Raw genomic sequence first — 22,155 nt, forward strand, 5'->3', positions numbered from 1 at the left:
AGGAAGAAAAATATCATTGGTATCAAAAGACATATCACCAGAATGGGAAGGGGTGTAAGAGTTAGAAAATGACACACTTTGGTCTCAGTTCAGTCAGTGTGGACTTCCTGGGGTCTCAGGCCACCAACCACAGCCTCCACACCATCTACTTTCTTGGTATTCATCCAGCTTAGCTCATAGGATGTGAATGTGGTGACAGGGTCATTTTTACCCAAACCAGAAAACTTCCTTAAGTGATGTGACACAAATCAGAAGCAGAGCTGCATAGGTTTAACAGCCCGTGAGGCCACTGAGCACACACCTGCTTCATCCCCCTCGCCAGGGCTGTGTCTACTCTGCCCTCCTCCAACCTGACCAGCCTTCCTGGGAAGATGACATCAGCGCTGATTCTCCTGGTCTTTCTTCTGCCCCTTGGAGCTCATGTAGGTGAGTGAACAGTCCTATTGGAAAGGTTCCATCACATGACACCTCTGTTGACCTTCTGCCCAGCAGGAGTCAGGAATGATCCATGCATTGCACCTGGGAGCTTTCTGAAGTTCAAGACCCAACTAAATCCAGACTTGGAAATCTGACACTGTCTAGATCCTCAACAAGATGTGAGGAATGGAGGTGTTCTCAGAAAGCTTAGTAGGCACTGGCTTTTCTTAGCTTTTCCTCTTCATGTGGAGACTGAATCATCCTTAGAAAGAGATGTTGCAGAGAGTTCTATGACAGAAAATATACACCATTAACTTAGTGGAGTCCAGGGAAAGAACAGATTTAATGACCAGCATGCAATGGGTAAGACCACCAGCACAAGAATATTACCATCACTGTTAACATCCATCCCCAGCCTGTTGAGGAAAGAGGCCCAGGGTGACAAGATGCCTGCACTGCAAACTACAGTTGCTCTGCTGTGTAGTTGTAGTTGGTATCTCCACTGCTGTTTGCATGTCCTTTGCTTTTTCTATAATTTCCTCCAAATCCCAGGCTCTGCATTCCACCAGCATGGCATCACCAGCCGTCTGGTTAACTAGAAGTCACTCCTTCATGCACAGAAAGCAGTTACTGAACCACAAATAGGAGAATGTTAGAAAATCCACCTCCATAGGCTTAGGGAAAAAGCTGAGAAAATGACACTCACTGACAAAGAAAGTTACAAAGAAGCTGCCCAGGATCCTCTCAGCTTCTGGCAGGATGGAGAGAAAATGTACCCCCACTGTAATTCTAAGCAGGATTGGGGGACAAGTGCTACCCTCTCCTTCTGAGAACAGCATCTGAGGTTTAAGATTCAGCAAAGGTTTTTCTACGTGTGAGGAACCCTGTCTGCCACAGTCTTGGGGACAGCAGTTCCCACCCTCTATCTTACCCTTCTCAATCTTCCCTCCTGACCTCATCTGCTGCTCCCAGACACCCCATATCCTTGCCTTTTCTTTCAGAGGAGATCATCGGGGGCCATGAGGTCAAGCCCCACTCCCGCCCCTACATGGCATTTGTTAGGTCTCTGAAAGAAGATGGGAGTAGGAGTCGTTGCGGAGGCTTCCTGGTGCAAGACAACTTTGTGCTGACAGCTGCTCACTGCAGGGGAAGGTGAGGAGATGCAGCTCGCTCACGTTATCTGAGACGCTCCCCCAGGAGCTTCTGTCCTTTACTGTGGATGCTCCCCTGGGAGCTCACTGGGAAGCAGGGTTGTGAAAAAGGAAGTCTGATAACATTAATATTTGAGGTCACAGGGTGAAAGGTCAGAGGCAACAGCACACTTGCGTTAATCAACTGCACTGGCAAACTAAAGCAGTGGTTGAGGTTGAAAGTTCAGGTTAAGAGTCGATGGAATCTTTGGAGTATTGCCTAGAAGCAAGAGGGAGCCTCCAGGAGTCTCATGATGCTGAGAGGAAGGGAGTAGTAAGTCAACACTGAGCACCCTGGGTCCTCACATCCCCTCCCTGCCTATCCTGTGTTCTCCGTGTTTCTGGAAGAGCTCCACCCTGCCCACCCACTCTGCACTGCATCCTCCCTGATTCCACATCTCTCATGTCCACTCTCCTCTCTGTGCAGCTCAATGAAAGTCACGCTGGGAGCCCACAACATCAAGGCACACGAGCAGTCTCAGCAGATCATCCGTGTGGCAAAAGCCATTCCCCACCCTGATTATAATTCTGAGAACAAGATCAATGACATCATGCTGTTAAAGGTGAGACCTGTGCCCAGTCCACCCACATTCCTCAACTCACCCCTCACCTCCCACCCCACCCCTGCTGCCTGTGTTCTTCCTGGTGCAGCTCTTCCCCTCCCCTCCTGCTCATCCTGCTTCTTCCCTCCCTTCCATCATGGCTTTTGTGTGGCCCAGGGCAGCAGGCTCCTGGCTGAGCTGGTCTTTACTCCCTCTTCCCATCAGCTGGAGAGAAAGGCCAAGAGGACTAAAGCTGTGAAGCTCCTCAAGTTGACCAGAGCCAATGCCCGGGTGAGGCCAGGGAAGAAGTGCCATGTGTCTGGCTGGGGGATAACATCCCTCGATGCTACTAAAGCATCTGACGTCCTACAAGAGGCTGAACTGAGCATCCAGGTGGACCAGCAATGCCAGAAACGCTTCCCTCACTATTCAGAGACAACACAGATATGTGTTGGAGACCCCCGAAAGATACAACTGGCTTTCAAGGTGATGTTCAAACATTTAACAGACAAAATATAGGGAGAGAGGAGCCTGTAAGATGCCTGACTGTGAGAATGGCCAGACTCTCAAGCCTCAGCTCAGAGAAGGGACAGCCTAATAGTGCCCCTGCTAGTCCCTTGCTTGGAGCTAACAGCAGTATGAGGTGGGAAACATCAGTCATCTCACATCTGTATTAATTATCCCAGAGTATCCATGAGGACTTTAGGGAAAGCCTTGCACTGTGCTATAAGAAAAAAAAAATCAGACTTCCCTGGAGCTGTGCAACTGAGGGAAGTTGGAATGCCTGTCTCACCCTTATCTGACACTTATCCTTGCCAGGAGTGAGAGCAAGAGCAGATATGGGGTTCTAAGCTTAGGTCTTCCATTCTCTGCCCACAGGGTGACTCTGGGGGACCCCTTGTGTGTGAAAACAGAGCCTACGGAGTTTGTGCTCGTGCTACCAAGAACACCACTCTAGACATCATCACTAAAATCTCCCCCTTCCTGCCATGGATACGCAGAAACATGAAGCTCCCCTAGCAGGTGTTAAACCACCTGTGATGACCAGCTTTCCTGGCCACAGACAACAACCGAATGGAGTGGGCAGTAAAGGCTGAAAACTGTTAATAAATAAACCCCTGATTGCATGTAACTGATGTTGTTTGTTATTTGAGCCAATTTATGGTTTGTGCATCTCACTGGTCCAGGCAGCCATCGCCTGTCAGTTCTAGGCTTTGCTTCCTCCTCCTTCCTCAGCCCCTCCACTCACTGGAACATCAGACTGCACATTTCCGCACTGTTATCACTCTACATGGTGGGCAGTAAGGATTGCTTTATGTTTTAACATTTGATATAGGCTCTCAGTGTATAGCTCTAAATTGCCTGGAATTTGCTATGGAAACCACCATGAACTTAAACCCACAGAGACCTTCCCCACTTTGCTCTCCTAGTGCTCAAATTAAAAGTGTGTGCTACAGCATCCCATCATGATCGTGTTTTAATTCTCAACTCCCCAAGGTTGGCTTTCTCATAACGCAGTCCTCAGGAGGCTACAGCACTGCGGCGGTGTCCTACACTCAGTCACTCATATTTGTACTTAGCCCTCCAGAAACGGTTCTTCCTGGATGTAGGAAATTCCTACTATCTCTAGGCCACCTTCATCATGCCAAGAACACTAGCCAGAGAGCCGTACAAGCAAGGCAATGGATGGAGGGAGATTTTTATCTGCGAATTTGGAGCCTATGGATGTGCCACCCTTTCAGTGTCCTATTCCAGGACCTCCTGGTATCTAGCAGGGCAGGCTACTCTCACCATCCGAACTATCTGCAGTCTAGAAGGCTGAGACATTCCTCTGAAGGCCCAGGCACCACCTCTGTACTGTTTCCCAGCCCGGAACAGAAAACACTCAACTTCTGTATCCCTTTTGGCCTGCTAGTGTTTTCCAATAGACTACCCCCAGCCCCACATTCCCCAGGCCTGGTTAAGCCAGCCTTTCACTCCTCTATCTATAAGTTCCAAGCACTGTTGACTCTCCTCTACTTCATATCCCAGGTAGACTTGTGGTGCCAATCACTTGATGCTCAGACCTCCCACCTAGGCCAATCTTCCCTGCAAAAAGTGGCTCTGCCATGCCCTCAGGTTTTTCAACATCCTTGGTCAGCCTCCCCCTGCTGGTCACATGGTGATATGGCAGTTTGTGATCCTGAGGGAGCCAAGGGATGCTAGGCTACAAGTATCTTTTGACATCATCAACTAACACTTGTAGGTCACTGGCTTTGTATCAGGTGTTCAGTAGACTCCTTCTTCACCTTCATCCTTTAATTTCACTAGACAGGTCAATGTGCCACAAATGGATCTATGTTTGGAATAAACAAAAAAAACCATGTTGTAAAATAGGATTAAATTCTGCATGTTCTAACAGTGCCATGTGCCTGGGCTTCAGAATGCACTGTGTGAAGTTGAAGCAAAGTTGTAAACCCTCCAACCCTGTGGTTTCAGCTGTACCCAGTGTGGAGCCCTCATAGAAAGAGGTGAGCAGGAGAAAGGCAAGCAGAGAGGCTCTAGTTTGCTTGATGTTCAAACCAGTGACCCTGCCACTGCAGTTGGCCTAAAAGATATTTCATGGTGACCCAGGTGACCCTGTTAAGTTCCTTACACAACAGCACTGGTGAGTTATACTTTCTTTCCTTCTCTCATACATTACACCCTGAAAACCATTTTCCTCCATCCACTTCTCCCCGAGCCCCACACACCTCCCTCAGATGCACTTCTCCCCCATTTCCTTGCTGAAAAAGGTAGGTTTCCTAGGATTATCAACTGAACACAGATTAAACAGTTAAAATGAGATTAGACACAAACCACCATACCAAGACTGGAGGAGGCTCCCAGCATGAGAAAAAAGGCCCCAGCATAGGCAAAACAGTCAGAGACTGCCCCAGCTCTCACTGTTAGGTGTCCCACAAGAACAGCAAGCTAACAGACATAACATTATGCAGAGGACCTAGTTTAGTCCCATACAGGCTCCCTGATGGTCACTTCAGTCTCTCTGAGCCCATATGAATCCTGCTTCATTGATTTAGTGGGCCTTGGTCTTCTAGGGTCTTTGCATCCTTTGTCTCCTAAAATCCTTCCTCAACCATTTCAGAGAGTTGCCCCCCCAAGTTCAGCCTAGGGTTTGGCTGTGAGTCACTGCAACTGCTCCCATCAGTTCCTGGATGACGCTCTCTGAAGGACAACTGGGAAAAGCACCCATATATAAGTTTAGCAGGCTGTCATTAGGAATCATTTCATTGGTTTCTGTTTTTATGGCCCAGTTGTGTTGGTTCTATCCTTGGTCTCAGGGATACCTGGCCTGTTTCCTGACCATCCAGGCAGTGTCAGGCATGGGATTCTGTTTTATGAAAATAAGCTTACCAGGCTTCCACTCATTGTATTATCTTACAGTTGAATTACTCATTGGTGGTTTCTCCACAACGTCTGCTCCACCTTTACCCCAGCACATCATGTAGGCAGTAAAATTGTAGGTCAAAGGTTTTGTGGCTGCTTTGGTGTCCCAGTCACACCACTGGAAGTCTTGTCTGGTTACAGACAGACAGTAAAGGCTCCATAAGCTGCAGTCCTTTGAGTCTTTGCAAATGTCACCCTCATAGCCTCCAGGGAGTTTCTAGTTCACTAGGTTTCCACATCACCCTTCAAGTGCTCCAACCAGTCGACTTCTTAGGGCTTTCTCCCTTCATTGCCCCTCCCTCACCTGATTCTTCCTCTTCACATCCCCACCCACCTCCAGGTCATGTGCAAATTCTATTCTATTTCCTCTTCCCATGGAGATCCATGATTCTTTCCTTGAGCCCCATTGTCACATAGGCTGTCTGGGTTGTGGATTGTAGCAGGATGATCCTTTACAGCTAATATCCTGTCATGTTTGTGAGTAGGTCATGTTTGTCTTTCTAGGTCTTGGTTCTCTTGGGTAGGGTTTTTTCTACTTCCATCCATTTGCCTGTAATTTCATGATGTCATTTATTAACAGCCGAGTAACACTAACACATCTTTTTAACAGTCTTTTTATGTGGTGGGAAATCTAGTTTTTTTTTTTTAACCAGTTCTAACTATTGCAAACAAAGCTACCATAAACATAGTTGAGAAAGTTTCCTTTTGGAAGGATGGAGCACCCTTTGTGTGGTTTAGCTGGGCCTTGAGTTAGATTGATTCCTAATTTTTTGAGAAAGCACTATATTAATTTTCATACTGATTGTACAAATTTCCACTTCCATCAGCAATGGAGGAGGGTTCCCCTTTCTCCACATCCTTGTCAGCATGTGCTGTCACTTGAGTTTTTTTTTTTAATCTAAGTCATTCTGACTGGTGTAAGATGGAATCTCAATGTATTGATTTGCATATCTCAAATAGCTGAGGATGTTGAATCTTTCATTATTTTCAAATTTATTATAATTTATTCGGATTACATCCTGAATGTTATCACCTTGCTTTTATCTTCCCATTCCCACCTTCTCTCCCTCTTCTGCCCTGTTCTGTCTCCTAGACCTCCGACAGAAGGGGGCCTCCTCCCTCACCGTATGGCTACAGCATATCAGGACTCATCCAGGTAGCCTGTTTCCCCTTCCTCTTTGTGCCACCTGTAGCTCCCACCAAGCGGAAGTGGTCACATTGGGAGCACCAGAGTTCATGTCATATGCAATCATGCTTCCCCACAAGGATGGAGAATGAGATGTCAGTCGGCTAGCTCTGAACATGGAGTCTGGGTTTACTGCATGCGTTGTCCTTGGTTGGTGCAATAGTTTCTGCAGTGACCCTGTGTCCAGCTCCTCCAGCCTTGATGGTCTCCTTGTGTGGCTCCTGAACCCTCTGTGTCCTTCCATCCCCCCATTCTTCCATACACTCACAGGGTTTCCCCAGGAGTCCAGCAGTGAGTTCTGGTATCTATCCTGACTCCCTCCTCTGGATGGAGTCTCTCAGAAGACATCGATGTTGGGCTGATACTCACTTACAAGTGAGTATATACCATGCGTGTTTTTCTGGGTCAGTGTTACCTCACTCAGGTTGATCATTTCTAGTTCTGTCCATTAGTCTGCAAATTTCAAGATTTCCTTGTTTTTAATAGGTGAATAATACTTCATTGCCTAAAAGTACCACAGTTTCCTATTCCATTCTTTGGTTGAGGAACATCTAGGTGGTTTATAGATACTGGTTATTATGAATAAGGCTGCTATTAAAGTAGTTGAGCAAATGTATTATGGTGGCGCATCTTCTGAGTATATGCCCAGGAGTGGTATAGCTGGGTCTTTAGGCAGTACTATTCTCAATTTTCTGAGAAAGTGCCAGACTGAGTTCCAAAGTGGTTGTACAAGATTGCACTCTGCCCCCAGCAATGTAGGGGTGTATCCCTTTATCCACATCCTTGTCAGCATGTGCTGTCACTTGAGTTTTTGATCTAAGCCAATCTGACTGGTGTACGATGGAATCTCAGAGTTGGCTTGACTTACATTTCCCTCATTGAGCATATCTTTAATTGCTTCTCAGCTGTTCTGTATTCCCCTGTTGAGAATTCTCTTTTTAGCTCTGTACCTCATTTTTAATTGTGACATTTGGTTTGGTGGTATTTAATTTCTTGAATATATATATTTGATATTAGCCCTTTTTAGGATGTAGGGTTAGTGGAGAGCCTTTCCCAAGCTGCAGGCTGTCATTTTTGTTCTGTTGATAGTATCTTTTGCTTTACAGAAGCTTTTCAGTTTCATGAGGTCCCATTTATTAATTGCCTATCTTAGAGCCTGAGATGTTACTATTCTGTCTAGGAAGTTGTCTCCTGTGCCAATGAGTTCTAGGCTCTTTCCACTATTTCTTCTAAGTGATTTAGTGTGTCTGGTTGTATACTGAGATCTTTTATCCACATGGACTTTAGGTTTGTGCATGGTGATAAATATGGATCTATTTTCATTTTCCTACATGTAGACATCCAATTTGATGAGGGCCATTTGTTGAAGATGCTATCTTTTTTCCATTGTATGGTTTTGTCTCCTTTGTCAAAAACCAAGTTTCCATAGTATGATGGTTTTTTTTCTGGGTCTTCTACTTTTCCTTTTTTTCCCCCTTCCAATGCCCATTAGTGGAGGGGTAGTTTTACTTTCTTTGTATTTAATTTCTGAAATCCTTTGTCTATTTTGGATAATAGTCTGTGATGACTAATTTTGCTTGTGTACTTGAATGCATTTAGAAATAATGAAATAACTAAAACCTAAGTATCTGAGGGATTTACTTCATTAGTTTATTTGAATCGGAAGATGAACACTAAATATGGGCCACACATTCTAGTACTATCCTAAAAAAGAGACATGGAAAAAGGATGAGTGTACTTTTTCCACTTACCGTCACACTTTCTGGCTGTATATACACTGTTGTTGTTCCTTCCTTGGTATGAGAACCTACTTCTTCAGGATTCCATAACAGATGAGACCAGCAGCTCTGTAGGAATCCTCAGAAACTCCAGCATCAGATTGGGACAGCTGAGACTTCCAGTGCTGGGGGCTGAAACAATGGACCCTTGGCTTCCTGTCAGGAGACAGCCACTGTACAGAATTGTTATTTTCATGAGTTCCCACCTATTAATACTTGAGTCAGTTCCTTTGACTTTAGTGTTCTATTTATAAAAAACAGTGTTTTCGTTTCCCAATATCTTGGAGGATTTCCCCTGTGTTGTCTGCTCAAGTTTAGGTTTCCAGCTTTAAACTCAGGCTGTTGATCCATTTTGGAATTGTTTTTGTAGAAAGTTAAGGATAAGAACCTGATTTTGTTCCTTTCCAGGTGGATGTCCAATTTGCCTGCACATTTGTTGAAATTTTATTCTGAAAGATTTTTTTGGGGGTGTTCCTTGTCAATACCTAAGTGGACATTGTCTTGTCCCTTGATGTCCAAAATCTCTGTTTTATTTATTGATCTTTCTGTCTATTTTTTACAACAGTACTAGGCTGTCTTATCACTATGGTTGTGTAGTATAATTTAGAGTGAGATATTGTACCATTTCCAGCAGTTTTCTGATTCCTTGGGATTGTTTTGATATTTGTGGTCTTTTGTGGTCTCATGTGAACTCTTTTTATATTTTTCTATTCCTGTGAAATATGACATGGGAATTTGGATATGCACTCAATTTATTTTATATATTAATTTTGGTAGTATAAATTTGATTCACAAGGATAGTTCTGCCTATGCAGGAACAGGGTGTATTTTTCTGTCATGTATCATCTCTTCTGATTTTCTTTTGTAATATCTTGAGACATCAGAGAAAAACAAACCCGATTATCTGTCTCACATTTTGAATATAGCCAATGTGTAGCATAATGAAACCTGCACATATGAGTACATTATGATGGGAGGAAATGCAACAGCACAACCAAAAATAAGAAAACGAAGAAGAAACACAGGTGATGGGCATGCTCCATGAAAGAGTATATTAAACTAATTAGGTTTTTCTTTCTATTTCCTTTTTAAACTATTGTTTCTTCTTGAATTTCTCAAATGTGTCCAAATCCCACACATCCCATTCCTTTCTTATCTGACCTCAGTTCTTGAGAACCCCCCCACCCAGAAAGGAGAAAATGAAATGAGACAGAAATTGGAAAGAGATTTCAATATTTCCAGAAATATTATCACTATCCTGTAATATTCAGAAGTCCATTTTTAGTCACCATAAATATGGTACCTGCCAAGTTTTCAAATGGAATGCATAGAACTGCAATCTTTCAATCAAATTAAATATATATATTTTATCATAGCCCTTCATGAACTTCATGGGCTTTTATAGGTCCTTCTCAGACATTGCTACTGACACTTTACAGTCACACTGCCTTCGCACCACCAGTGTTTAACAGAAGCTACATTTGTGAGCAACTACTCTTAAAAACTGAGCACACAGGACTGCATAGATGGCTTAGAAAACTGAACAACACAGGCTGGTCTTGCAGAGGCTACAGGTTTACTTTGAGCAGCCGTCTTGAGTAACTCATCACCACTAGTAACTTTAGCCTCTCTGGCCTGCAAGAGCACCTCTACTCATGGGCACACACCAAATACAGACACAAACTCATAATCAAAAGCTGAAAGTCTTGTATCTATATGTCCTCTAGATAGGGCAAAGAAACCACTCCCAGGAGATCTCCACAACATGACTGCTCAAACAAGACCTGAGCAATGACAACCAGCTGACCTTCCAAAGTGGATGGGGAAATAGGAAGTGGCCGCACCACTAGAAGATCAACTGAAATTATAAACTGCTGATAGTGGGAGAATCAGCCTCTTTAAAGAAGATCAGAAATGCAAAAAGGCCACATACCAGTACGCTATGTGATCATTCAATCCAATTAATATCAGCATTTTAGTTTATTTCAAACAAATCAAGCTTCCATTGGTATCAAAATATGAAAGGAGGAGATTAAAACATCCAGAAACATAACATAATGATGAGAAAACAGGATCAAGATAGCTCCATGGGTTTCCTGGATACACACACACACACACACACACACACACACACACACACACACACACACACACACCAGTTCTCAGGGCAAGAGAAACCTGTTTCACCCACAGCTGACTTCACTCAGCCTCAGCATCTTCTGATCTTAGTTCAGATTCTCAGCTCCCTCCAGTCACGTTCATCCTTCTCAGGGGCTGCATCCCTGTCTCTCTCACTCCTGAGCTAGATCATCAAACCATCATTCAAGATCGTAACAAGGTCCTGTTTGTCTATAGAAAATGCTAGGCAGGGCTGTAGACAACACCACTGCATCCTCAGAGGGAAGCCAATGAGATACATGACGACACCAAATAAACCTGTAATTACACCTGCCATTTCTGATTCATTATAATACTTAACTGTATATATGGCAGTAGCATGTGATCAAAGGACACATGGAAAACAGTTGCTTTGAGATTTCTCTGTGACTTCCTAGCAGCTTCAGGAGAGTCAGAGTGAGTGGAGATTCACTTACCAGACTATTCTAACAGAGTCTTCCCCAGTATGATCTGTCCATTTGAAAGTTAGTGAGAAGATGATCTGCAGGAGTGCCTAGCCAGAAGTGGTGTGCTGTCAATTCTCACTTAGTACTATCGAACTGTGTGAATGTAATTGTAGAGCTATAACTGTCCTTAGGATTAACTGGTATTGGTATTACTTTAGAAGAAAGGAAGAGACAAAGATCAAGAGAGAGAGACTGAGGCAGAGACAGAGAGAGGGAGGCAGAGAGAGACAGAGAGAGGAAAGGAAGAAAAATTGATACAAAAGACATCTCACCAGAATGCAAAAGGGTGTAAGAGTTAGGAAATGACACCCTTTGGTCTCAGTGCAGTCACTGTGGACTTCCTGGGGTCTAAGGCCTCCTCAACCACAGCCTCCACACCATCAACCTTCTTGGTCTTTATCCCAGCTTAGTTCATAGGATGTGGATGTGGTGACAGTGTCATTTTCACCCAAGCCAGAAAACTTCCTTAAGTGGTGTGACGCAGATCACAAGCAGAGCTGCATAGGTTTAAAAGCCTGTGAGGCCACTGAGCACACACTTGCTTCATCCCCTGGCCAGAGCTGTGTCTACTCTGCCCTCCTCCAACCTGAGCAGCCTTCTTGGGAAGATGGCACCAGTGCTGATTCTCCTGGCCTTTCTCCTGCCACTAGGAGGTCATGCAGGTGAGTGAACATTCCTGTTGTAGTGCCATCCATGACACTTCTGCTGTCCTTGTGCTCAGCAGGAGTCAGGAATTTTCCTGGCAGTGCATGTAGTAGCTTTCTGAACCTCAGGTCCCTACAGAATCCAGACTTGGAAATGAGACACTGGCTAGATCCTCAACAAGTGGGGGTGTTCTCAGAAAGCTTAGAAGGCGCTGGCTTCTCCCAGCTTTTCTTCATCATGTAGAGACTGGGTCGTTCTTAGAAAAAAACATGTTGCAGAGAGTTCAATGATAGAAAATGTACATCAATAACTTCCTTGAGCCCAGAGACAGAGAAGCTTTAATGACCAGCATGCAATGGGTAAGGCCACCAGCACAAGAATATTACCATCATTGTTAAAACCCATGCTCAGCCTGCTGAAGAGAGAGGCCCAGGGTGACAAGATGCCTGCACTGTACACTACAGGACTCTGCTGTGAAGTTGTAGTTGGTCTCTCCATTTCTTTACACAGGTCCTCTGCTCCTTCTGTAATTTCCTGCACACTACTCAAAATGCTAGGCTCTGAATCTGAACCCCACCAGCACTGCATTACTAAGTCTCTGACTAACTAGAAGTCACTCATTAATTCACAGAAACCATTTACTGAACCACAAATAGGAGAATGTTAGAAAATTTATCTCCATAGGCTAGGCGGGGGGAGGGGCAAAGCTGGGAAACAAACAAACAAACAAAAAGTTTGAAATGAACTGCCTGGATCCACTCAGCCTCTGGCAGGATGGAGAGAAACTTACCCCTAATGTAACGTAAAGCAGGATTGGGGCCAAGTGCTACCCACTCCTTCCAGAGCAGGATCTGAGGCTTAAGATTCAGCAAAGGTTTTTCTATGTGCAAGGAATCCTGTCTGCAACAGTCTTGGGGAAAGCAGGTCCCACTCTCTATCTCACCCTTCCCAATCTTTCCTCCTGACCTCATCTCCTGCTCCCAGACACCCCATATCTTTGCCTTTTCTTTCAGAGGAGATCATCGGGGGCCATGAGGTCAAGCCCCACTCCCGCCCCTACATGGCATTTGTTAAGTATGTGAAAGAAGACGGGAAGATGAGTCGCTGTGGAGGCTTCCTGGTGCAAGACAACTTCGTGCTGACAGCTGCTCACTGCAGGGGAAGGTGAGGAGAAGCATCCTGCCTTTGCCCCCATCCTCTGAGACCCCCACACAGGTGCTTCTTTCCTTTACTGTGGATGCTTCCCTGAGAGCTCACTAGACAGCAGGGCTAAGAAAATGGAAGTCTAATTTTAGGAATATTTGAGGTCACAGGGTGAAATTTCAGAGCCAGCAGCACACTTGGGTTGATCAACTGCACTTTTGTAAAAAAAAAAATCAGTGGTTGAGGTGACAGTACACATTCAGAATCAGTGAAAACTAGGGAACATTACCTAGAAGCAAGAGGGAGCTTTCAGGAGTCTCTTGACACTGAGAAGGAGGGAACTGCAGGTCCCATACTGAGCAACCTCTGGGTCCTGAAGTCCCCTCAGCTAGAGCCCCACCCTGCCTACCCTCCCTGGGCTGCATCCTCTCTGACTGCACATCTCTTGTGTCCACTCTGCTCTCTGCACAGCTCAATGACAGTCACACTGGGGGCCCACAACATCATGGCACAGGAGCAGACCCAGCAGATCATCCCTGTGGCAAAATTCATTCCCCACCCTGAGTATAATCCTAAGTACTTCTTCAATGACATCATGCTCTTAAAGGTGAGACCTGTGCCCAGGGATTGCCCCTCCTGCTCGCATCCTGCTCAGTTCTCTCCTTTCCATCCTGATATTCATGGTGTCTCAGGCCAGCAGATGATAAGATGGACTCTTGTTTGTTTCCCAACAGCTGAAGAGAAAGGCCAAGACCACTACTGCTGTGAGGCTCCTCAACCTGCCCAGGCGCAATGCCCACGTGAAGCCAGGGGATGTGTGCTATGTGGCTGGTTGGGGAATGTTGGACCGAGTGGGTAAATACGCAAACACGTTACAGGAGGTTGAGCTGACAGTACAGAAGGATCAGGAGTGTGAATTGCTCTATCCAGATTATTATAAGAAAGCCAGTGAGATATGTGTGGGGGACCCAAAGATCAAACATGCTTCTTTTAAGGTAAGTTGGGTTGCCCTCCTCTCTGGGCTCAGTGGGAGGGGAAAAGGATTCTGGGACCTAGAGACCCAATGTCAAGAGACTCCTTTACCCACTGGCTGTGATCTTTTTTTCATGGAAACAAGAGGCACCAGGAACTTTCTAGGGCTTTCTGGGCTGACAAGGAGCTTCTGCTGTAGGCAGCTTGTGTATCAGGAGGTGTGTGCAACACAACATGTGACTTATCGGCTCAGGCTTTAGAAAGCTATGCTCCTGCGTGTCTCAATACCACAACCAGGTGTCTCCTCAGAGCAGACACACACTTTTGTCAATGGGCTTGTCCTCCATGCCCACATCAGGCCCACTCACCTCTTCCCACTTTCTTAAACAACAGCCTGGCGATGAGGGTCCCTCACACCTTCATGAAGAGTGGTTCACAGGCCTGGGGAAAGGGCAGAGGCAGCCTCAGGAGGGAGGTGAAGCAGTAACCATGCCCACAGTCAGGGCTGGGAAGCCAGGGTCCCCAGGCCTGCCCTCTGGCCTCCTAGAAACAGAGCATACAAGTCAGCTTCTCTGAGAGCATCCTGGCGTGAGAGGGAGGTTGGGACAAGAATGAACAACATCTCTGTCCCCTGCTCCCCTCTCACTTCCCAGGGAGACTCTGGAGGACCTCTCGTGTGTAACAAAGCAGCAGCAGGCATCGTCTCCTTTGGGAAAACAAATGGTTTAGCTCCACGGGTCTTCACCAGAGTCTCAAGTTTCCTGTCCTGGATAAAGAAAACGATGAAACGCAGCTAACTACAAGAAGCAAACTGGATCTCTTTCTGACTAGCCATGTACCCTACATCTGAGTCCAGCATTGTTCCAGGGCAGATGCCCACAAGTGAATAAAGGAGCCTTTGCAGAATGGAAAGACTGTTTCATGTCCACTCTTAGGGACCAACTCTGTGCCTGGAAGGCCAGTGGCACACTCCTCTGACACCCTGCTGTGACAGCCCAGCTGACAGCTTCCTATTGTAGTTTGCATTCTCTATAGGGAAAGCAGAAAGTCTGCATTTGACTCAGGCATGTGCTGTTTCCCTTCAGTGTTCTGAGAATGTTATGTAATGCAAATCATCATTAATAGCTACAGGATTTCATACAATTTCACCTAAGTAGCTGATGTGTTCTCTAAAATAGGGCAATAAATGAATAAATATAATTCCTTTTGCTTCTTTGTGATATTTTCCCCCAGTACCAAGATTTGCATGTTTTATAAAGCTAACTTCCTTATCAAATGACAGCTTTAATTTTTTACATTAATTGTATATTTTCATGCTACAACTTGACCTTATATGTATATGATGTAGCATGATTAAATCAAGCTAATTAACTTATTCATCAAGTCCAGTTTTGTAGCAAGAGCATAAATTTGTTTGATAGAAGTTTTCAAATGCACAATACATTATTAATTTTCTTTCCTTTTTAAAATTAACTTATTCAGATCACATCTCAGTTGTGCACAATGCATTATTAACTATCTGTTGTGTAGATCTGAAAAAAAATTTTCATCCCCCTAATTGAAATCCTGTGCTCGTTTATTACCATCTTCTGGTTGTAATCTCTGCAGCCTCCCTTAACCACTATTTTCTCCCCTTCTACAAGTTCCACTGTTTTAGAATTTATACACAGTGAGATCATGCATTATTTTTCCCTACTATGCCTAGCTTATTTTGTTTAGGGTCATGTCAGTTTCAACTGTACATTTTAAGGGATAGAATTTTATCATCGTTTTAATGCCTGGGTAAATGAGCAGGAGAGGCGGCTCAGTGGTTTAGGGTATTTTGGTTGCTCTCGCAGAGGACTCAGGTTCAATTCCCGGTATCCACACGATGTCTCACAGCCATCCTAACTCCAACCTCCATGTAGGAGCAAGGGAAAAGAGGAGGGGGGGAGGGAGGGAGGAAGGGAGGGAGGGAGGAAGGGAGTGAGGGAGGGACGAAGGGAGGGAGGGAGAGAGAGGGAGGGAGGGAGGGAGGGAGGGAGGGGGAGAGAGAGAGAGAGAGAGAGAGAGAGAGAGAGAGAGAGAGAGAGAGAGAGAGAGTTAGTTAGTTTATTGTTTGGATAGTGCTTTGTCTTCTATATGTGTCACACTGTCTCTGTCCTCACATTTATGGATGGACATGGGTCCATATTTAGCTGTTTTCAGTAGTAAAACATGAGAGTACAGCTGTAGAGAGTTGGCACAGAACACACTCAGACACCAAGATCTCAGCACAAAGGAGAAAAAGGGAAAAGAAAGGTGTGTGTGTGTGTGTGTGTGTGTGTGTGTGTGTGTGTGTGTACTTCTAGATCAGACAAAGGCAGCAGCAGGTATATTTTCAGAACTCATCCACTCCACCACCCAGCAGACAAGAGCCAGGGCCTGCTCACCTCAGCCCTCACATTCAGGGCCAGCTCTACTGAGCTGCCTAGGTGAGGTGCAAGGCCCATTCTCCTGAGTGCTGTAGCAGGTAAAGGGCAAGGATAGCTTTCCTGCTTTCAAGACACCAAGGCAAGCTCTCCCACCTGCCACCTGTGGCAAGGGCAAAGTGGAGAAGAGAGGCTCTATCCCCTGACAAGACAAAAGGCAGGGCCCAGATCTCCCATACCTATACCCTTGGGGCTGGTTGCTCTGCCTGCATGAGATCAGGGCCCGCTCTCCCAAGTTCTGCAGCAGGTGAGGGGCAGGGACAGCTCTCCCGTCTGCTGAAGGTGGCCAGAGACTGGGGTGGACATCTCTCCCTTGACTATGTCACTATACAGCCAACATGTCACAGCTCTCCCACACTCACACCCTCAGGCCTGTCCCATCTGTACCCCTGTCACCAGGGTCAGCTTTACCGGGCTGCCCAGGCAAAGTGCAGGGCCTGCTCTCCTGAACGCTCCAGCTGCTGAAGGACAGGGATGGCTATCCTGTGATTCTCCTCTTTCCTGGGGAGCTGATGGCCACCAGACCACCGAGGCAAGAGGAGCAGAAGACAAGACACAGGGCCTGGAAGGCCTTAAGCATGACAGAGATCAAACACCCTGGGAACCACTTCAGGAGAGAATTCAACTTTACTCGGGGAGAAGAAAGGCTATATACCCCTTGGGGAGTGGGTGGGGGAATTCCAGGACGGACATTCATATTTGGTTGGAACCAGGCACTTTAAGGATGCTTATTTTATATTTGTGTACTCCTATCATCTGAATGGGAACAGAGCACCTAATTATCCTATAACAGGGAGGGAAGATCTAGCAGGGAGCTGTGTCAAAGGCCATATATCAAGTGTGGTTAGGGGCATCTATGTCTAAAGACACTCTCCAGATGGAGTCAGGCAGAGAGAGCTGGAGGATCTTCCAGGTAGAAGGAGTCCTGCACCTAACACTGAGCTCAGAATGGCTATCCAGACTAGGAGGACTGCAACCTCAAAGAGCAGGGTTCTTCCAACATCGCCTCCTGTTCCTTTTTTTTTTTTCATAGAGAAGTGTCACCATGAACTTTAAGAAATTTATGGTTTATTTCAGAGGGACTTGGAGTCTGGTAAAGTCCCATGGCCTGACTTGTAGTGATTCTAGCAATGATGGGAATCTGTCACCTGAGGAACTGTATGAGGCAAGGTGCAAGCACCAAAATAAAACACAACACAAATAGAAGGCTAGTAACGGGCATGAGCTAGGAAAACAAGAGGTTCTGAAACTACATAATTGCACAGTGAGTTAAAACCTCCATAGTGAGTATGTACAAAGGGTTTTGAGGGTATTAACATTGATTTAAAAAACATTTGATACATTTACATAAAAGTTACATGCCTTCCCCGAGATCATGTAAGTCCTCATGATCAGCAGTTATTAAGTTTAGTGTTCTTTTGCTCTGTAGCATAACTCAGGCAAGAGAGTTCATCTATCATTGGAGAAAACCTGGGAGAAACTACAGGACATCTGTAGATGTCATCGTCTGCTCGAGGTTGATTCAGAAGTCTCCAGTCAAGTGTGTCTGGACGGTGGCAGCTGTTGTGGTGCAGGCAGATCCAAGGGGGATGGCAGGTCCAGGGAGGGACAGTTCGATTGACAGCACACCAGTGGTCCATTGGTTTAGGTCTAGGAGAGAGTTAGAGGTGTACGGTGAACATTTGATTGAAAAGGGGAATGTCTGGCAAGGTAAAACTGGTGAAAATGTTGGTGGCCCTGCGGTACAGAAGGGTGGTATTAATCAATACTGCAGGCAGCAGAGGTCTATTGCTAGATGTGCAGAGAAACAGGTGTCAGGATGGGTACTGAAAGGAAGTCAGCAATGTGTTGAATGTTATCATTCTCCACTGGCGTTATGCTCAAAGAATGTGTGGGCACTGCAGAAAGCAGGGGCAGGCGTTAGAGGAATCTCAGTCCTGGTCCAGCACCCTTTACCATTTTCCCAGCTGTTTAAAATAGTGGAGGAATTAAAGGTCATGTTAATTACGTGACCTGTATAACAGATTCTCTGTATGTCTTGGTCTTTTTGAAAGTGACTGCATGAGTTATGGAAGCATTAGAAATCAAGTCTCTGAGGTTAATCCTGCTTTCATGAAGGGATTACATCAGTTTGGCGATTGTTGACTAGTAGGACGCTCTTGATCTCATTTGTTTTTCCTGTGAAACGATATTATGATGAGTTAGCACAGGCTCAGCTCCTGGTACAGCTGTGGGGAGATGCTGAGGCATTGGTGCTAAGGACAGCCATCATGTGGCAGAGGAGAAGGCTTAACATGTGATTTCATTTAGAAAAATTAGGAGATTTGAAGGCGGTTGAGTCATTTCTCGGGCAACTTCCTTAAGCTGTGTTGTAGCTGTAAAGGCTTTGGCCAGGGAGGAGGCCTGGTAAGAGGCAGTCCCAATATCATAGGTATAAACCATTTGTTCATGTTCATGTTTTAGTCCCTGGCATGTTTGCCCGTACTCTGGGGTCATTCCTTCCCAGATAACATTGTTTAGGATCGCTGCTTTTGCAGCAGGGTCTGCTGTCTTTTGTCTAAACTGGCTTGTATCTTTAGTATAAAGTATTGGAGGGTCTCAGTTGGTTTTTTTAAAAGAGAGCCAGTAGAGAAACCTCTCCAGGGCCTGTGGATAAGAGAGTTAGGTGGTCCAAGGCCTGAAGTGCAATTGAACGAATTTGGGCCAGGAAGATAGCAGGTAGTAAAACCTGCTGAAGTTTTGTGGAGAAATTACCTTGGCCAAACAGTTGTTCGTAATTCCAGTTTATTAATTGCTCTGTGTGTGTGTGTGTGTGTGTGTGCATGTGTGTGCGTGTGTGTGCATGTGTGTGCGCGCATGTGTGTGTGGTTGTCCTTGCTATAGTCCTACCTGTGGATTATATATTTTGTTTTCTCTGTCTTGAATTTGGCATTTATTCATCCCTAAACAGGGCCTCCCATTGTATAAACAGAGAGCTGGGGAGAGGAGACCCACATAAATCTTTCCAGTCTTGCAGAGTTAAAAAGTTTGCATTGAAAATTTGTAAAATAGATTTGGTCCATGGGGTATGAATTCTGTCCTCTCCCAACGGCTTGGTGGAGCTTTTAAAATTATGCTATCCGAAGCGCGTACCAGACTAGTGAGTGTTGTCTTGTTTAAACATAAATTAACAGGAAAAATCCCCATGGGCAGGTGTCTCAAGGTTCCTGGAAATTAGGACCTAGGTGGCTGGGGATAGCTACTTCCAGGCTGGGGATAACTATTCTTAGCCAGCAAGTCTCTGAGTCTCTGAGTCTCCATGGTTAGAAAGCTGTCTTATGGCTGTGGGTGAAGGCGGTTCCTCAGGTGGAGGTGGGAGAGGTGGGGGGAGGGCTTATCTGAGTCTCGTTTTAAGGGTCTTCACCCTCTGCATCCAATGAGGAGTTAGAATCTTTGTTCTCTGTGGTCAGTGAAGGGCCATAAGGGGGAGGGGGAAGGGAGGGAGGGAGGGAGGGAAGTGGTGGTGTGGAATTAAATCAGGTGCTTTATTTAAGAGCATTGCTTTTAAAAAGACAACTGGGTCATCTACGGGGCGATTTTTAGGGTCTTCCTCTTCATTTGAGACCTGTCATTTGGTTTTCTTTTCAGTCTTTCCCTCTGATGGGTCACTCTGAGGTTTGGGGGTGGTTTTTGTTACTCATTGTCTAATAGCAGCTATTACCGGGAGAAAGGAGGGAGGCAAATTGTAGCCTCCCTGGGACGTTCTCTTATGAGCTAGGTAAGCCATCAGGTCCAAAGATCTGAGATATCTGCTGATAGGACCCAAGGGATGAATTGAAGCATCTCACCGCAGAATTCTAAAGCTTTCTTTTTGGGAGATTTTAAGTCATCTGGACTTAAGTAAAGCTCTGAGGGAGTGAATTTGGATATCTCTTTGATGTGATGTCCAGTTTCCTGTGGTTAGAAAGGAAGGAAAGTGCTTGATAGAGACTTGATTCTCCCTCGAGAAAGTTGAAGTTTCCGTGAGCAATCAGCTTGGGGGAGTGAGTAAGCCCCAGGCAGCACAAGCTTGGAAGGAAAGTGACCAGTCCTCAGGATGGAAAGGCCAGGCAGAGTTTCACTACCCATTGCCTGGAGGGGGCGATGTGGGGGTGTAGCAGACGCTTAGCAGAGCCTGGAGCCAGAATTCCTCATCCACTCATCTTGGTACCCGTTGCTCTCTACAGCAGGGAGCCTCCAGACTCCTAATGTACAGTGGGGAGCCTGACTACCCTTCTTGTAAGGGGGTGCTTACCTTTCCTGGTATAGTCTCGAGCCCCACACCAGGCACCAGCTGTGGTTCTCTTCCTCCCTGGGGAACTGATGGCCACCAGACCACCTAGGCAAGGGGAGCAAAAGATGAGATACAGGGCCTGGAAGACCATAAGCATAACAGATATAAAACACTCTGGGATACACTTCAGGAGCTAGTTCAACTTTACTCAGGGAGAAAAAAGGTTATATACCCCTTGGGGAGTGTGTGGGGCTTCCAGGACAGCTGTTTATAAGTGGTTGAAACCGGACACTTTAGCATGCGTATTTTACATTTGGCAGCACGCTCCTATCATGTGAATGGAACACAGTACCTAATTATCCTATAGGCGCAGGGAAGGGAGAGCCAGCAGGGAGCTGTGTCAAGGGCCATATATCAAATGTCATTAGGGACATTTATGTCTAAAGACACTCTCCAGATGGAGTCAGGCACAGAGCCAAAGGCCCTGCTGGGCAGAGGGAGTCCTGCACCTATCACTGAGCTCAGAATGGCTACCTGGACTGTAAGGGCTGCAGCCTCAAGCAGCAGGATTCTTCCAACAGTCTCCCACCTGCTACAAGTGGTGAAGGGGAAGGGAGAGGGAAGGCATCTCTCCATCACCCATGCCGCCACAAGGAAACAAGTGGTAGGGTCAGTCCTTTCATGCCCATGTCCTTGAGGCAAGCTCACCTACAACTCTTGGAATGTATGGGACTCCATTCTCAGGAATACTACAGCTCAGCAGCATGAGGGTGAGGCCAGCTCTCTTGCTGTCATGCCTCCAGGGCCAGCTCTCTCATGATGCCCAGGTGAGGGGTAGGGACAGGTCTGCACAGCCTTCAGACATCAATTTGCCCTCAGAAGGCAGCCTAGACCAGGAACATCCACCTGGACGTTGGTGATAACAGGTGCTATGGTGCTGCAGGCTATGGACCCAGATGTGCTGCCTAATGGCAGCACAGGTCTGGACCGCATCACGGTCGCAGGTAGTACTACAAGAGGCTGTTCCTCACTACCCTCGGCTCTCCAGCTCTGCCTCTCTTTGTTGTGCTCACATTCTGTTTCTGTTTCTCTTCCATTTCTCTGCCACTTACTTTCTCTTCTTAGTGGCACCTGGAGTGTCTGTGTGTTGTCTCAGGAGTGGTCTCAGATGTGCTATACCCTGCTCTCTCCTGCGCTCATGCATTACAGGACAGGGAATGGGTCATCTGTTGCATGATCTGCACCTCCCTACCAGGCCTGCACTGTGATGGACTGGTGTTCATCTTAGACTAGCTCCCTGTCCGGGCACCCTGGTGCGAGACTGGTGGTCGGTTCAAGGTTGGTTTTTGTTGTTTTTTTTTTGTTTTTTGTTTTTGTTTTTGTTTTTTTCCCCCAGAGAATGTTAGGCTAATCATTCAGATGTTCACAGGTCAAAACACTGAGTGGAGACATAGCCTCTCTCTTTGCCGCCACCTGCTGTAGCACATGTGACACAGCAGCCACCTCTGCAAAGCCTCTTGAGGTAGATAG

At 45.9% G+C, this 22,155-nt stretch overlaps 2 protein-coding genes across 2 annotated transcripts; both read left to right on the forward strand.

The window, feature by feature from the left end:
• Nucleotides 1–286: 286 nt before the first annotated feature.
• On the forward strand, nt 287–3,257 carry LOC311589646 (granzyme E-like). Its single transcript, XM_084768207.1, has 5 exons — nt 287–426; nt 1,419–1,569; nt 2,035–2,170; nt 2,375–2,635; nt 3,029–3,257. The coding sequence occupies exons 1-5, from the start codon at nt 372–374 to the stop codon at nt 3,167–3,169; spliced, it is 744 nt and encodes a 247-aa protein (XP_084624333.1). The 5' UTR covers nt 287–371; the 3' UTR covers nt 3,170–3,257.
• An 8,439-nt stretch (nt 3,258–11,696) lies between these two features.
• LOC311589641 (granzyme C-like) lies at nt 11,697–15,158 on the forward strand. The gene is made up of 5 exons (XM_084768201.1): nt 11,697–11,825; nt 12,822–12,972; nt 13,423–13,558; nt 13,686–13,946; nt 14,577–15,158. Exons 1-5 carry the CDS (start codon nt 11,771–11,773, stop codon nt 14,718–14,720), a joined length of 747 nt encoding a protein of 248 aa, XP_084624327.1. The 5' UTR covers nt 11,697–11,770; the 3' UTR covers nt 14,721–15,158.
• Nucleotides 15,159–22,155: the final 6,997 nt, after the last annotated feature.

The sequence above is a fragment of the Acomys minous genome, assembly GCF_964271855.1.
Source record: "Acomys minous genome assembly, chromosome: 18".
NCBI classification, from domain to species: Eukaryota; Metazoa; Chordata; class Mammalia; order Rodentia; family Muridae; genus Acomys; species Acomys minous.